This window comes from Xylocopa sonorina, chromosome 8 (genome assembly GCF_050948175.1).
Source record: "Xylocopa sonorina isolate GNS202 chromosome 8, iyXylSono1_principal, whole genome shotgun sequence".
Classification (NCBI taxonomy): Eukaryota; Metazoa; Arthropoda; class Insecta; order Hymenoptera; family Apidae; genus Xylocopa; species Xylocopa sonorina.
Genome location: NC_135200.1, coordinates 8279379 through 8295372, shown reverse-complemented (window position 1 = coordinate 8295372; position 15994 = coordinate 8279379). Strand labels below are relative to the sequence as shown.

Below are 15994 nucleotides of genomic sequence, written 5' to 3'. Positions count from 1 at the left end.
AGCTGTAACCGCTTGCGAGCGCAAATTGAGTAACTTTTGGTAAGTCTGGGTAAATTCTTTCATTTTTCTTCCGACAGCCTTGCAATTAGATTCGTTAGTTTCAAACAGCTTCGGGTCGTGTGTATTGTCTCCTGTGTCGCGAAGGACATTGTCCAAGTGTCTGGAATTCAATTTTCATACAGTTAAATCTCACAATAGATAAGCTGTAGAAATGTTGTCGATAAACGTATCAAAGAATCCATGTGCGAATTTGATACATGCTATACGTTTTACTCTACCTCGAAAGGGAACTTTTAAATGTTCTTCGTAGTATTTAGTGTAAATTTTGCCACGATTCCAATTATTTGGCATAGAATAGAAACTTGGCGATACCGCCTCTTGCCAGATATTAATACCCAAGGAAGGAAGCAAACAGAAGAAACAGAAGTCTCTCTCAAAGGAAGTAAAACTGGACGTGAACACTCAGACAACGTCCCCCTCTGCATTCTACTATGCCTAGATGTATGTATACTAATATATGCTACTCTTCAAACTTCGTGCACAGTCCGGCTGGTGCAAGCTACACGCTACTGCGCGGCAAAAAAGGATCAACAAAGAAGGGCTGTGACTCACTGCTTTATTCGGGCTTTGGCACGACCTTCTAGCGACTCTGAACGTCCCGTCTGCAAAACGTGTTCGCGCGCAGAGCGCGAGAGAGACTCGAGGCTTATTAAAAGAAGAACAAAAAGAAAAGAGGAGAAGAGAAGAAAAAATAAAAAAAAAATGAAACAAACAACAAGAGTGAAAAGTACACGCGGGGCGTGTTTCTTCGCCGTGAAATAAAAGAGAAACTTTCTCCACGGAAGAACTCGCCCTCTTTCACGTGCTGTACACGCGAGCAACAATCGGTTTAGCGATCAGTCTTGTCTCCTCGACGAACGACTTTCGACGTTGGCTGATCCTCTCTGTCGAAATCCATGTAGATCCATCGCTTCGAGCTTCTTTTACATTTCGTTCTAGATTTTTTGCATTTTTTTTTCTTTCCGGACTTGCAAAGATTTACTATTTTTCTCACTTCACTTGAGCTCCGCTTGGAAGATTCGAAGCTTCACTATATTCCATGTATGCAACATGCGTGCAAGAACTCCGTTGATAAGTTGAATCTCGGCCAAATAAAAGTTACCACGTCGTCCACCACTTAATCTCCTTTTCACTGTTCTTTATAAATTTATTTTTAAGACACACTCCGCAGTACTGCGACCAAATCGAAGTATAAACATTAATTGTCCGCATTAATGAAACGTTTCGATTACAACACGGTAATAGAAACCTCCCCCGGAATTGGAGGATAATCACAATGACCGACAACCAACGAACCGTGAATCGTTGGATCACGGTAACAGTTCCTCGGGCTGGACCAATGGCTAACAAGATCGCAGCGAAGAAAATTCAACGTTGCGGCCTGATTTCTCGAATACACGCCGCGTTAAATGAACAAAGAGTACGGAAATCCAACCAGTCGGTTAAATTACTGATTATCGGTTCTCGTGGCTTCCTCGAACAGGTCGTCGAACACTTTGTCAACATCCGCGGTGTTCACGTTCAGTAATGGCACTTGTTGAGGCTCAGGTATCGACAAGCGTAATTTTCCATCGGATAAACCGGGCATTGTGCGGCTACGAGACAGTCCGACCATCCCTTTCGATGCGAACCTCGGCGATCGCCTGTGTTTCAGAGACTCCTTCGTTTCAACAGTTTCAGCTGGGTGATCGAAGTACTGTCTGATCTTGTCCTCCATCTTCTTCACGCTGTCCGCCATGGAGGACGCCTCAAATTGCTTGGACCGTAATTTCTGAGAAGACGGCGATCTTGGCTTCGGGGGTTTGGGATGAGAACTATGAGGGGACGAGGACGTTGTCGCGGGAACGTTGACCTTAGGAGCTCGAGGATAGCTAGTGGAGAGTGCCAGTTGATGCCAGGATTCTGATTTAGAGAGTACTATCGATCTGGAAGGTTTGGTAGCGCAGGATACTAAATACTCGTCGCTGGAGTCGATTGGTGTAATCCCGTTTGGAATTGGCGAACGTTCCTTTTGAATCGGTTTTGGCTGAGAATTTGGCGACTGTTCGTATGCTTCTCTAAGAGCATTTACTCTGTTCACTGTCACTGGTCCTGGTGAGTGCGCTCGAGTTGGTTCCGGTTTCTTCTGGGGAACAGGCGTTAGGTATTTGGCAAATCGACTTGATCCTTGCGAGCCAGAGGGTTGATCGAAGTTTGCGGGTTGATTGTAATTCTGTTGCGGACGAGGAATATTCAGAATTACGCTAGGATTGCTATAGTTCTGTTGCTGATAACCTGATGAGATATTTGTAGATTGACTGTAACTCTGTTGCTGATGAGCTTGAACTATACCGACCGTCTGATTATAACTCGGTTGCTGATGACTCTGTATGAAATTAGGAGAATGAGTTAAACTTTTAGACTGATTATGATCGACAGTCAGATGTTGTCCTAAGTTAGAAGTTGGATAATGATGAGGCTGATCGTTTAGGGTCGTGATTTCATTCTGTAGACGACGAACTAGACTCTGCTGTAGTAGATTGTGCCGACGAATTTCGTCTTCTGAAGTGATAGTTTCATTGGTCGGCGGTCTAGATCTGGACCAGGACCACTGCGAAGGAGATGGTGACGAGGAACCTCTGGAATCCAATGCCACTTCCTCAGAACGAGGCTCAGGGCTATCTACTGATGATGCCACTGTTGCAATGGCGCACGTGTATCTTGTAACCACACCAACTTCCGGACTGATGTCCTGATTCTGAATATTTTGATCATCTGGAAAACTGGTAGTTTCTGGAGACCAATCTGTTATCTTTAATTCGGGTGCATCTGATTCTCCACCAGATTGTTTGTAACTGGACAAAGTAGAAGAGACAAAGGGCGAAGAATAATCTTGATTACCTGCATCTTCTTCAGACTGATAATTTTTCGCAGGACTTTCAGTATGTTCTTGGTAACTCTGTATTCCCTGGAAAGGCATGGATTCACTAACAGCCTGTTCACTAGCAACTTGACCTACATGTACAGTTGAAGGTACCGCAGAGCTATTGAACTCAGACTCACTGGACACAGTGTGGTAATTCTGATTATGATCAAGAACGAACCTCTGTCTATCTTCAGACGTTTGACCCGGGACGGATTGTTCATAATATCGAGGCCTCCATTGTTTATCAACCGTGTCGTTTATCGATATCATTGGCACATCTGGTTCATAAGAGGTCTGTACAGCAGCGTTACTACAAGTCAAGTTCTGACCCTTTGACATCCTGGGTACAACTTTAAATGATCTTCCTTCATCCTGATATTCCTCGTTGATTCCAGTTTGGACACCCACGGACGAGCTGCCTCTTAGAACAGTGTCGCTGAATGTATTCTCGGTATATCCATGCCCTTTACCACTTTTCGTGGCTTCGAACTTCTCCTTGGATCCTCGACGATCCATCGCTGGATACTGGTGGGTTTGAACAAGTTTATCTGGCACCACTTTGAAGGAAATCTTACCGTCCACTATTCCAGGAACTCTATCCCGTTGAGCAAGTTCTCGTTGATGTTGTTCCTCCAACTTTTTAGACTCCACGGAGGAAGTTTTGCCGACGAACGGAGCAAACTGCTTGCAGAACGACCGATAGTCTAGTTTACCGTTCTCCGTGACCGTGCCGTTGGCTTTGTTCTCGTTCCGCTCGTGCTCAATCCAAGGCGGTCGAGGGAAACTGGGCTTCTCCGGATCAGCTCTGAACGTTCTTGAGGACGGCTGCGTATTCTCCCGATCGAACATCATTCTAGCCTTCTCTTTCAGCGTGTTTGTCGGCAACGGAGCACTCTTCGGCCAGTGGTACGATGTAGGAACCTTAGAAGCAGGTACTGGTGAGGTTTTCTCTATTTTACGAAAAGGAGACGAAGGCGCGTGTCTGAAACCTGAGGACGTATCCACCTTTGGCACCTGGTGACCGTAATTTGGACCCGCGCTAGGATAAACTTGGGTTTGTGGCGGGCCTGGGAACATTTTATTAGCACGAGCCTTTAAAGACGATTTGTTGTCTCTGTCTTCCGCCGTGGATGGCTTGTCGAAGTTAGTTTTGATATTGGAGAACCTACTGTTCCAATTCTCGTTGGTCAACGACGACATATCGATGGCTTTGCTCTGTCCAAGGGTTTTAAAGGGAGCTACCGGCGCTACAGTTGGCGTCTCGTTGTTCTTACTGATCAAAGCCAGAAATTTCCTGTCGTTTTCCGTCTTCGGCTGTAAACTGGGCACGATAACATTAACAGAATTGAAAGTTTTGTCCCCTACGTTGATTGGCTTTCTTAAGGATACACAACCCGTGGTCTCGTGACCAAGACTTTCAGCTTGAAGCTTTAAGTAACTGGGAATATCGATAGTGTTGGCACGTTTAATTTTCGTCTTCTTCGCACTGAACTTATTGCTAGCTCCGTACTTTCCTCCACCGGAGACCAACTCGGCGCGTTGCCTGAGAACAGCGGCCAATTTAGTTACACGACCTCTTTCTTCGCTATCCTGAATACTGTTCCCATTATTCTCTTTATCGTGGAAATTGTTAGTTCGATATTGAGGTTGATTCATACTCGACTCTCCGACGGCGTTGCTATCAGAAACATCCACCTGTTGGATCCCACGGAGCGCACAATTGTCTCTGATTTCTTTATTCTTGTCCTCCAGCAGCTGACGCTGATTAATCGCGTCTTTCGTACACTTATCGCGAATCTCTTCTGGTTTCTTGTCTACAACCGCGTTAACTCCATTGTTGGACGCACATTGTTCCTTCTGTTCCTTTGCGACGGATGCGATGTCCTGTAATGGTATAATGTTCCTCTCTTCCTGCAGCCACTGCCTAGCTTTGGCCAGTTCCTCCGCAGAAACGCCTATAGTGTGTCTAGTCCCCCTACGTTTCCTGTTCAAGGATGTCGACGGCAGGACTGGTATCTTCTCAGCACTTGGTATTTTCTCGGCGCTTGGCGTCTTCTCGGTCTCCTCAGCCACCTGTAGCCGCGACAATAAACTCGACACTAATCTTAACAATTGCAGTTTACTCGTTGGGTCGGATGCGGCACCGTGTTTAGCCAAGGCGGCCACGTCGATCCTCTCCAGAGTCTCCTTCAAACGCGACAGGGCAGTCTGGATGTCCGACAAGAGCAGATCCTCCAAGAATTTGAGGTCCTTCTTCAATAATTCCGGTTGCTTGCAGCTGCCCAACGCCTGTTCCATGGAGTTGCGTATCCGGAAGTCCTCCTCGGAGTCGACGCCGGAGTCCTCGAGCAGCGCCGGCGTCTCGTCGTCCCGACGACCCCCTAGGGAGAGCTCGAGAGCCGCGCGGAGACGCTCTACCAGTAGCGGCAATGAATTCCACTCACCGACTGGCGCGTTCTCGTTCCGTCCATCGATGGTACCTGGTGTCGTGGCCGGCGTCGTGGCCCCTATTCTAGTTGCGCTCTCCTCTCGTCTCGCGACGCCTTTCTGGTCGTTGCTGTTCTCGTGGTGGTCGTTGTAGTCGTCACCGGTTCCCGTGCTCGAACCCGCTGAAAAAGAAACGACACGAGACGAGGGTTGAACCCAAGACGACTTGAAGCCGGTACACGAGGAAGTACGGACGAAGGGCGTTTATTTTTCTCGCTCGTCGACTCGTTTCCCTTTCGTTTTAGTTCGCTCTACGTGCTATAGAAAAACTGAACGCTGTTCTTTACGCTGTTGTTGTGTTCTACTGGCTACGCAGAGTCGAGTTAAAAGAAGTCTGTGAAGAAGAGTGGATGGTCTGGTGTGTTGTTGGCTCGAGACGCAATAGAGAAGAGAAGCGTGGAACGCTTGAAACGCGTTTTCGCGAGGAGGAGCCGCTCTCTTGAGAGAGAGCTTGACCGGCAGTCGCGCTCGCTTTATTTAAAAGCCACGGGGATTCTCCGCGGGGATTTATTTTCGGTCGCTCGTTCAACGCCTCGCATCTCGGCTGCCCACCGGAGGAGAGAGAGTCTGACGAATCGTGAACGATTCGCCGCGAGACGAGAGATCGCCGTCGGTCGCTCGTCGGCTAATTCGAACAGATACGTTACGATTCTCCACCTTTCGCATTCTCGTACGTTCTTTTTAAACGTTCCGCTCTGGTCTGCTCGATCGGCAGATGTTTCCTCGAGAACTCGTACAAGCGGAAAATTAGGTTTTCCGTTATTTGTTTATGGGTCTTACTGTTAGGCTTCTGTTCGGTAACGGACCAGATGGATCAACTTTTCCGTCGTTACGTCAATATCGTTAGCAAGGTCGCTCGATTTCTTCTTAACTGACAAACAACAATTGGAATTATCTTCACTTCACTGGAGGTCTTTTTTTAACATTTGTGTTAATGTAGCGTTATTATATGTTACAAGTATTTGTCTAGATTCTACGCGCAACAGTCTCTGTCGCGTAACAATTAATACGTTAAGCGCAATCAGTTTCTGCGTTACTAACAAACAGCTTTCTTTTGTAAATTAATTGTTACAGACAGAAAAGACGTCTTACAGAGTGTTTTAGTTCAACATTAAAGAAACGAATGACTCGATTTAATAGAAAGGACGCATTATTTCATTATGAATAATGAGGGCGTTTGCATAGCGTTCCATTAAAGTCACAAGTTCGTCAAGTCGGTTTAAACATTTACCCAACTGTAAACAGTTTTCGTGCCATAATAATTGATATATGATAGTATACCAGTTTGGTTTGTTAAATCGAAGTATGGTTGCGGTTTAGTCGACAATAATGGTGGACTAAATCGAGGATGTGGTCTTAACGATCCTCAAAATCGCCTCGCGTTTCAGTTCTCACGTAATTAACACCACGGAACGTTGGGCTAGATACGTTCGACTCGAGACAGGTGATCCATCTATCCTCGAATTATTGTACCGCACGAACCTGCACGCGTGGCCTCTTTCCTTTCTGTCTCGATCGATTTCCTCTCGTTCTCCACGAACGTCTCCCTCTCTTTCTCCTCCTCGAACAGCTCCTCCTTGGTGTCCTCCGGGAATTCTTTCACGGTCTCCTTCGACGTATCCTCGCAGGTGTCTAAATAATCCACAGAGCTGGATCTACCGCTCTCCGCCTCGATGATATCCTGGAAATCATTGTTCTCCGCTACGGCTCGAATATCTGCAAGAATTCCATTCGGATATTAAACAGGAAGGTGAAACGGACGAACGGAGAAATGATCAAGCGTTTTATTTAATTCCAGCGCTAGAAGATGTTACCCAGCTAAGGTTTGACAAAACGAAAGCGTTTCAATGATAAATGCCAATTAATTACTCTGCCTCGGTGTACCAATCGTCCGTATGCTTTTAATAGAAGTATATCAATTGTACCGATTAATCGATTGTTTAGTGAAAGATGCTGAACATCTCTTTTTTTTTTTATACCACACGCATATAACGTAGCAGGCAACACAGCAATGGTTACATCGCAGAAAGATGTACGGTTTTATATGTTCGTTCCATTCTCTTTTGTTTTCCTTTGGTCTTGTCTTGTTTTAATATCATTTTTTTTTTTTAGTAGCCACGTGCAAAAGTGTCCTTTAATTCTTTAACGTGATAGAGAGAAAGAGGTCAGATTTCAGAGATGAGAGAAAAAGAATGAAGGTTTTCGTTAATAATGTGTTACGTTCATTATAGAAAGACAGTGATTGCTCGTACGCCCTTTCGGACATCGTTCAGCGTCCACGATTATCGTACATTTCTCTCTGAGCTCCCGTCGACCAATCGCCCGTTCGTTATCTATCATACGATACTCGAATAATCCTAGGCCAGATATATTCAAAGAACATCGTGACGGCAGCTCGTAAAGTAGACCTCACCTTCCGCCTCCGACATTTTGATCCTCTGGATCTTCGACTGGCCGCCTGGAATCGAAAGCAGAACATCGTTCGTCAGCGAACCGTCGATATCGTTCAGGGACTCTACGGTCGTGCAAAAATAAATGCATGGAACAATAAACGAATATAAACGAATACAAACGGAGAGCGAGCCTTTTTTTTATTTTCCTTCGCTGTTACGATTTCTCCACGATCTTTACCGATTGAGAAAGAATCTCTTCTCGTTTCTCAGCTACTCGTTTTGTCTACGTTCAGTTGCGAATGCGTTTGTCACTCTTCATTTGTTCATCCTTATTTAAACGCGACGTTAATCTATTTCTACTAAAAAAAACCTCTTCTAAATTCTCCTTCCACCGTTCCACCTTAAGGAAATACTTCACCGCTCCATCAATACTGAATCTCGATTCAAGTAATTGCAGCTTGTTTCTACGAACAGAAAAACTTCACCGAATTCTCCACTTCCTCCTTTCGATTCAGCATTCAGCGTTAAGGAAAAGGATCGGTCACTTGTCGTCCATCTGTCCTGATTTAAACGCGACATTGAGCCACTTCTGGACGACGCGTTTCTCTTTCGCGATTAACCGGCGCGTATTCAGGATTCCTCCACCGACGTTTCCGCGAAACGGTCGCGCGCGATCGCGTCCGGGTCCAGAACGTTAAACGACCGACTCTAGGTCTAGCCTGGTTGCATTTCTCGATGGCAGGGAAGCGTTGGCGGGCTGTTTCGGACACGGCAGGCCTCGCGCGAAAATAACTTTGACCTGTTTTCGCGCATACGGAAATTAGGAAGCTCCTGCGGCTATTCTATGTGCTCTCGATACAGTATAACGATACCAGGAACCGTGAATCGCGTTATTCGACGGTTTCAATTGTTTCTCAGCGCTCGCGAGGAATACCTTTGGTACCAGCGGTCTTGTTTAGATAGTAATCGGAGTGAAACTCGGCCTAAGTTCCAAACGATTGTTCGATTCCCTTTTCAGGTCGCTAATGTAGATATAACGTTTCGTAGTCCATTAAAAGGCTGACGCTGAGTTAGTGGAATTTCAATCGCAAATTGTTTTTAGTTCATTTCATTTAGCAATATAAGATTGGAGGATGTTTCGTTTGTGTAACGTTGGTCCCTTAGCGTGCACGTGTTCGTATGAAATGTGCGTAATTGATATTCTAAGCATCATTTCTGAGATTATAATAGAGTATTGGAATACATTTTGTGCGAGTTACAAGCAGAACAAGAATTATGGCAATAAATAAATGGAACGTATGAAGGTTGACGGAGAACAGTCGAATGACTTAATGCTTGCTCTAAATAAAAGTCAGACTTTTCTAATATCCAAACATACAACAGAAAATACGCAGAAAGCGCGAGATTTCTAAACATTTTATTTAAGAATTGATTATTTCTGCTCAAACGTATGAGACTGCCTGATGTTATTAATCTAACTGCGACTTTCACGGAAAATATGCATGAATCAACAAACAAAATCTTTTTGAACCTCGCAATTTCTGAAGATTGCAAGATGACAATTATTCGAAAACAAAGGAACTTAAAAATAGAAACAAATCTTTTAATAATAGTCGAGGTGAAAATGGAAATAGAGACACGAGAAAGCAATTAGCGATGCGTACACGTGTATCAGAACGTTCTCGAGTGAAAACTGATCTAAATAAAAATGTTTCAGTTTTCACTCGACGTCGCACCACTGTCGACAGCGAATCTTTTGGATTTCCAAACATCCCAGTTGTTGCCTCGTGTACATAAATGTTTTCACAAGCGTTGCGTAATCCAGCTCCTCATTCATTTTTTTCGCCCGAGATTCACGTGAAAGCCGCAAATTCCTATGCTTTCCGAAAATGCCTCTTGCGTAATTCTCCAATCGTTCGAAAGTAACAAAAAAAAAAATGTTAATGTTAATGTTTCAGAACAGCAGTAAAGGGGCAAACAGAAGCTGAGAAACGCGGTCATAGAGAGCATTTGAAGAACGCGTTTAAATCGACTATTTGTCTTAAACAAGTGTAGATGTATTTATAGATATTATGAAAGTATTGGTAATTATACTTTGATTTTCGTAAGAAGTCCACTGCGCCAGTAAGCGTTAAATCCAGTGGATTTCTGACGAAAACCACGCTATACGTGCAATTTGCAAATATAGATTACAACAACGAAAAGTGATGCAAAGTAGTTCTTGAATAAGAATGAAGGAAATAGTGTCATGCAAAACGATCCATTTTTGGACGTGCTTTAGAAACTCCAACTACCCTAATGTAAATATTAAAAGATACTCCTCGCATTGCGTAATAACGAAAAGCTAATTCAGCAAATAACAGAGATTCCATGTGCGATCTCATGTGCACTTACGACAATTCTAGCCTACACAGGGATACCTTTACAACCAGTGAAACATTAACAAGCCTTAAAACCTACACTCTGTTTCCTAAATACTCCTCATCCTACAGAATATGTTTCACAGACTGCATAGTGACTGCAAAAACTATTGGCATCTATTCAAATTTTCAATGTGGCGCTGTTCAATCGACTTTTACATTTTATTCGCGCAATACTACATTTTTGTAGTCACATACGAGCTATTCTGAACTCCAGAGAGACAGGAAATACAACGTACTTGGATAGAATTAACCGATACGTACGAATGGTAAACTAAATACAGCGGGTGTGTCAATATTTCTTGCAGCCGCCGTATTTCTCATCCGTAGAAAGCGGTTAATTTTCCAATCGTGAAAAATTAACGCGCTCCTACTTGTTGCATCGAGCCTTCGACATTCCAACACGTAGACGCGTACAGCGTGCACACATTCCTGACATCGGAAGCTAAGAAGAAGCCCGTGTCAACGACTCCGCGAAGAGGTTACTCAGCAACAACCTTTTAACATTGCAAACGAACATCATTTACTGTTCGAACGCGAGGAGGGACGTCCGCGTCGCGGGATCGAGGTCAGTTTGCTTTGCACGCGGGACGACCATGATAGGCAAGCGCGGGCCGGCACGAGGCCGCGCTTTATAAATACATAGTCCGGAGGAGTTTCACCGTGCGGCAGACGGCTTTCTGTATCCCCTCGAGAAAGCACCTTCTCCGCGACGTGCTTTTAACGAGCGTTCCCACCGAAATACGCCTGTCCCTTACGACCTTCCGCTTCTACCACCGCCGGTACCAGGCGATCAAATTCGAGGCGATGGGCGACACGGTCGTCCATCGGTGGACGACTGCCAAGAAGTCACTTTGTTGCTCGAAACCTGGCCGATTTTGGCCACGTACGCGCGAACGATGAATCGGAGGGAGTCACCGGGAGGACGGACGTGTCCAAAGTCCGTGTCAATCGTCGTGCACACACAAAGGGACCCGATAACAATGCAATGACTAATGACGTGCCTCTGTTGGCAGGTCTTCTTCTCCGTCGAAGCTCTTCTACGTTATTTTCGACAGCAAGCGAATTCTTTGCGAAATAGAGAATTCTCGCGCGAGATACAGTTACCCTGTTCGATTCTCGGCCAAGCAATAACGATAAAACAAGTAGTACCACTGCGTACAAGTAGTCGTGGATATGGAGAAGCGTTCGAATTAAGTAGCAAACGAAGAAGGCTAAAGAGATATAGTTTACCTTGAAGGGTCAGAGGAGCAGTGTCGGTGTATTGGGAGCCTACGCGCACGGGAGACTGTGCAAGCAACAGCCTTTCTGCCACCAGACTCTTCGTTCCGGTGGTTATCGTCGACGGCGGCGGTGGTGGTGGCGGTGGTGGTGGTGGTGCCATAGGTGGTGGCGGTGCTGGCACTGGTCGACGGTGGATGATGCTAGCAGCGCTACCGTTAAAAGCTTACCCGTCACCCGGCTCGAATTAGACCTCCTGAAATAGCAGCCGAGTTATTGGCGGCACTATGGACCAGCCTGGACGCATACCTCGCTATCGACGTGCGTCGTGACGGGTCCGCGGTGTACACGCTCGGTGCTTCCGGTACCGGACACGTTGATGCGCGACCGCTCCCCTTTGGCACAGCAGCCGTAGTATGCATGCACGCAAGTACCACGCGATACTCACCTCGCGCCGGCTACCCAGTGGACACCTGGCTGCCGCGGCCCCATGAATGAAAAACAGTAGCCCGTATCCGGGACTTTACGTTCCAGTAACTGCGTTGACCAGCATTCGTCGGTTGCTTTCATTGTGGAGCAGAGGATGTGAGTCAGGTGAGAGAGCCTAGGTAGGAGAGCTCGTTCATTCTGTCATGTCTCAGCGGTTCGATTAGAGTGTCATGGTCGGTATTTAACGTTCAGTGGTTTTGTTTCAACGGATGCGACGTAAGGATTGCAGAAATGAGCCTGAAACAGAGTATGTTAATTAGTGGAGAATTTAAGGCGCTGATCTGGATGGTAGATTTTAGTGAATTTCCTAATTAACCATTAATTTAGTGCGATTGTTGATATCAATCTAAAATAGTATTTCTATTAAATATATAAAGATGTCCTGTACCTGTTTTTTAGAAAAGATCAAAATATCAAGTATTCGAGTTTGTAGTTATTTTTGTATAATTAAATATCCTAGTAGAGATTTTTTATACTTGTTTCATATTCTATTGGAACTCTTGATTTTTTTACTGGCACCGAACGTGTTAAGTGATACCGCGTCTAAGAATGAGTACGTACGTTTTGGAATGCTTCCTTTAAGCGAACCTGAATCAGATCGAATAATCTACCGCGGCGTTTTAGCTTTAATTATTTCTGAAATTCAATTATACGTTACATACATATTTATAACATCACTTACGCCGTTCATTTTTTATAATTGGAAAATAATTATCATAACTTAAAGTAATTGAACGATATGAATGTCATTTATCTACAGCAGAACGTGTAATTGAACTTACATAGCTTTCGTTCATTAATATGTTGCAGATCATCGGAGTTTCAATCCATTAGTATCATTATCATCCTCGGCTACTTCTTTTTGATTACCCATTATACGTTCTCCATTTTTTGTCATACACTTAGACGAACTTCAAGCTTGGATTCTCGTTCCATAGATTTCACATTCCATAATTTCAACCCTTTAATTATAAGAAGCATTTTAATTCAAATCATAATAATATGTATTAATATAATATTTACCACTTATATATTTATCTATATTTATCAACTTTTACTTTACCTTTCCATCAGTGTATCATCGACTATCTAAATATATTTCCTATAGTACTGTTTTTCTTGTCTAATTCGAAAATTACCTTTTACGAATCAATTTCTTCTGACATTCGATCCGCATCGATTCGTAAGATTGATCTTTTAAGCCTAAAATCGGCATTTCTACGTCAGACTTATTTACAGCTCGACATAAATCCAACGCAGCTCGTTAAGTCCCGATTTTATTTCAGACGCGCGCGAGGAGGCACGAAAAAATTCCCGCCGGCCAATCGACGTCGTCGTCCGTGCGGGCGTTGAAGTCGCTCCGCGTGCCGTCGGGCATGCCGCGCGATCCACACTCACGTGTCACGTCTCGTGTCGTCATCCGGGATCATCGATCGCCTCCATTCGCCGAAATAAAACGCTCGAGACGTGCACCCCGACACGGGCCCGTGCACGCGTTTTCCCGGCTGGCAACAGCTGATCGGTAGGGACACCTTGTGTCCCTCTACACCTCCGCCACACGGACCAAGAGTCAAAACCCCACCTGTCCGTCTTCTTTCTCTTTCATGCTCCCCTCTCGTCACTGATTCTTGTCCCCTCTACTCCATGCCTGGAGATCACTTTCGAAGACCCGTTAACCTACTGGGGGCCTTAGTGTTCGCGCTGCCTTCGAACCTTTCATGTTGGCAGCGCAAGACGCGCTTCTCCTCCGCGTATTTTCATTTCGCAATAATCGTCCTTGGACGCTGGTAGCCGAGCGTGGCGACCTGAGGTACGCCTGTGAAAACTTTGGCTGCAACGCTGTTGCTTTTATTACCGATGTTGCATAAATAGAACCCGTGTTTTGTTTGGTTTTTCTATAATGTAATCGCTGATCTCGATGGATGTTGGCAGCGAGAGTCTCTGATGCAAAGTGGTTTACAAGGAGAACCGGAACTGACCGGTTCCCTCAGGGTTACTCCGTCGAAGGTTGTACTTGGAGAAGATGAAGGGATGGTTCGACGCGTTCCGTATTGACGGCGGGCCGACGTTGTATAGTTACAGCAATCGGACGCCAGTGACAGGGGACGTTTCTCTGGTGATCGTGTTTGTAATATTCGGCACCATCTTCACTGCGTTCCTAGTCATATTTCCTGGAATACGAAAGGAGGTCAGTACTTCCTCAGTTTTTTTTTTTCTATGGCATTAGAATGTTGTTCGTTTTTGATGGTACGGTCGTTGAATATTAATTATTTATGCTAGTACTCATATTTCATGGTCTGCAGCGATTTAGCACGTTCCTGACGGTGACCTTGAGCCTTTTCGTTGGAGCGTCGATTCAAGGTCTGTTTGGTCCACTTTACTCGCTATTAACAGGCTTTTATCCGTCGAACTATTTGTGTGAGTGTGTGTGTGTGACTTCATTTTTTCACGCATGCAGTCGCTCAGTATGGATCCTCGTGGCACACCAGTTCCGCAACCATAGTCAGCACGTACAGCGCATTTTCCAGGCAGAAGACGCCCGCTGAAATCGGCGGGTATATCGGTTTGATGCACATAAACATTACGTACAGATGTGAGTTATTGAAATATATTCAGATGAATGATAAAACTTAAAAAAGAACCGAAGTGGAAAATTTATTCAGCCGTGTAGATCGTATAGCGTTCTTTGCGTTAAACTTAAACTGAACTATATAGTATCGCTGCATTTTTGTAAACATTTCTCATTTGTTATTTCGATTAATTTGCATATAAAGTACTACCAAACAGCGACAATCCAATGGAAGATGTCGAGTACAATGAAAGATTCTGGTGGAGAAGTACAGGAGAGATGACGAGCGCCTTCAAACAAGCTCTCAACCAAGGAGCACCGTTTCCTATTGTCTCCCTAGCTGAATACTTCAGCCTTCACCAAGAGGGCTTCTCCTGGGGAAGCAAGTATCGGCAAGCCGGCTATTATGCGTCGCTGATGCTCTGGTATGTCTTGTGCATACTTTCGACGTTGAGTCACTCTTAATTCATTCACTGTCTCGACGTATTCTGATTTTTTTTTGTATGTTGACTAATTGTTTCTTCTAGGACGTCCTTTGCTTCTTGGGTCATGATGAACCTGTTATTAATAGTAGTGCCACGGTACGGCGCTTATGGCATGATAGTCACCGGGATCTGTATGTTACTGACAAATCTAATTTATTGGGCACTTTTACCTTGTGAACCTTTAATAGCACACATAGATGGTTCCATTCTTGCTTTCAACTTGGGCTGGAATTATTGGTTAATTTTGTTGTCTGGTTAGTATTCTTTCCGTTTGTTTTAATTAACTACCATACAGTTTGATTGGAGAGGAAGTTGGATCTTCAGACAGTGGATTCTTCTAGGTATCGGATGCTTGTTTGCTGGGGTAGTGATTACGGCGATAGATATGATTTTTCCTCATCAGTTTTCCACCATATTAGAGGTCGATTACGACACACCGTATGACAGGCACGTTATCATAGAGGAGAGTTTCGACACGAGGAACATCAGGCGAAGATTACCTAAAATTGAGGATTCGTTCGGTGATCGTATAATCAGGTTTCACTTTAATATTTATAGCGAATGGAAATCGTGATATTTTTATATTTGTTATATGATGGAATTTATGGGATGATTGCAGTCAACTGTCGTCGAAGTTGCAGAGCAGACACGATACTAAGGAGGACACACAAGGTGTAATAAATCGTGGATACACATCGCATGAACCTGCGGAGTTTCAGCACGAGTCCAATCAGGATTCGACGAAGAACAACTGGTCCTATCCATTCCCATCGTCTTCGCGTAGAACTGTCAATGGTTGATTTCACACTAATTGTTATTTATATGCACATTCCTACGGTTAGTAAATTATTCGGCACTTCAAAAGTTTTATTATTACTTAAAACAGTAAGCTTAGCCCTAAAACTCCTATGGAGGAAGGAAAGTAATAAACAGTAAATTGTAAAAGTATTGCTTTCCATATATCC

The 15994-nt window shown here is 44.5% G+C and overlaps 2 protein-coding genes across 9 annotated transcripts; one reads left to right on the top strand and one right to left on the bottom strand.

Annotated features, from left to right (window-relative positions):
* Positions 1 to 713: 713 nt before the first annotated feature.
* On the bottom strand, positions 714 to 11690 carry LOC143425794 (uncharacterized). 8 transcript variants are annotated; one of them, XM_076898798.1, is made up of 4 exons: positions 11499 to 11690; positions 7866 to 7910; positions 6935 to 7168; positions 714 to 5574 (listed from the first exon to the last, which is right to left on the bottom strand). In XM_076898798.1, exons 1-4 carry the CDS (start codon positions 11647 to 11649, stop codon positions 1508 to 1510), a joined length of 4497 nt encoding a protein of 1498 aa, XP_076754913.1. In that variant the 5' UTR covers positions 11650 to 11690; the 3' UTR covers positions 714 to 1507. The 8 variants fall into 8 exon arrangements, with proteins under 8 accessions (XP_076754913.1, XP_076754915.1, XP_076754918.1 ...); XM_076898800.1 differs by having other exon boundaries at positions 7705 to 7910; positions 11499 to 11599; XM_076898803.1 differs by having other exon boundaries at positions 7744 to 7910; positions 11499 to 11599.
* Positions 11675 to 15974, top strand: Mol (dual oxidase maturation factor 1 mol). The gene is made up of 9 exons (XM_076898819.1): positions 11675 to 12080; positions 13262 to 13785; positions 13908 to 14163; positions 14279 to 14336; positions 14434 to 14568; positions 14750 to 14969; positions 15072 to 15283; positions 15371 to 15566; positions 15649 to 15974. Exons 3-9 carry the CDS (start codon positions 13999 to 14001, stop codon positions 15827 to 15829), a joined length of 1167 nt encoding a protein of 388 aa, XP_076754934.1. The 5' UTR covers positions 11675 to 12080; positions 13262 to 13785; positions 13908 to 13998; the 3' UTR covers positions 15830 to 15974.
* The last annotated feature ends 20 nt before the right edge of the window (positions 15975 to 15994 follow it).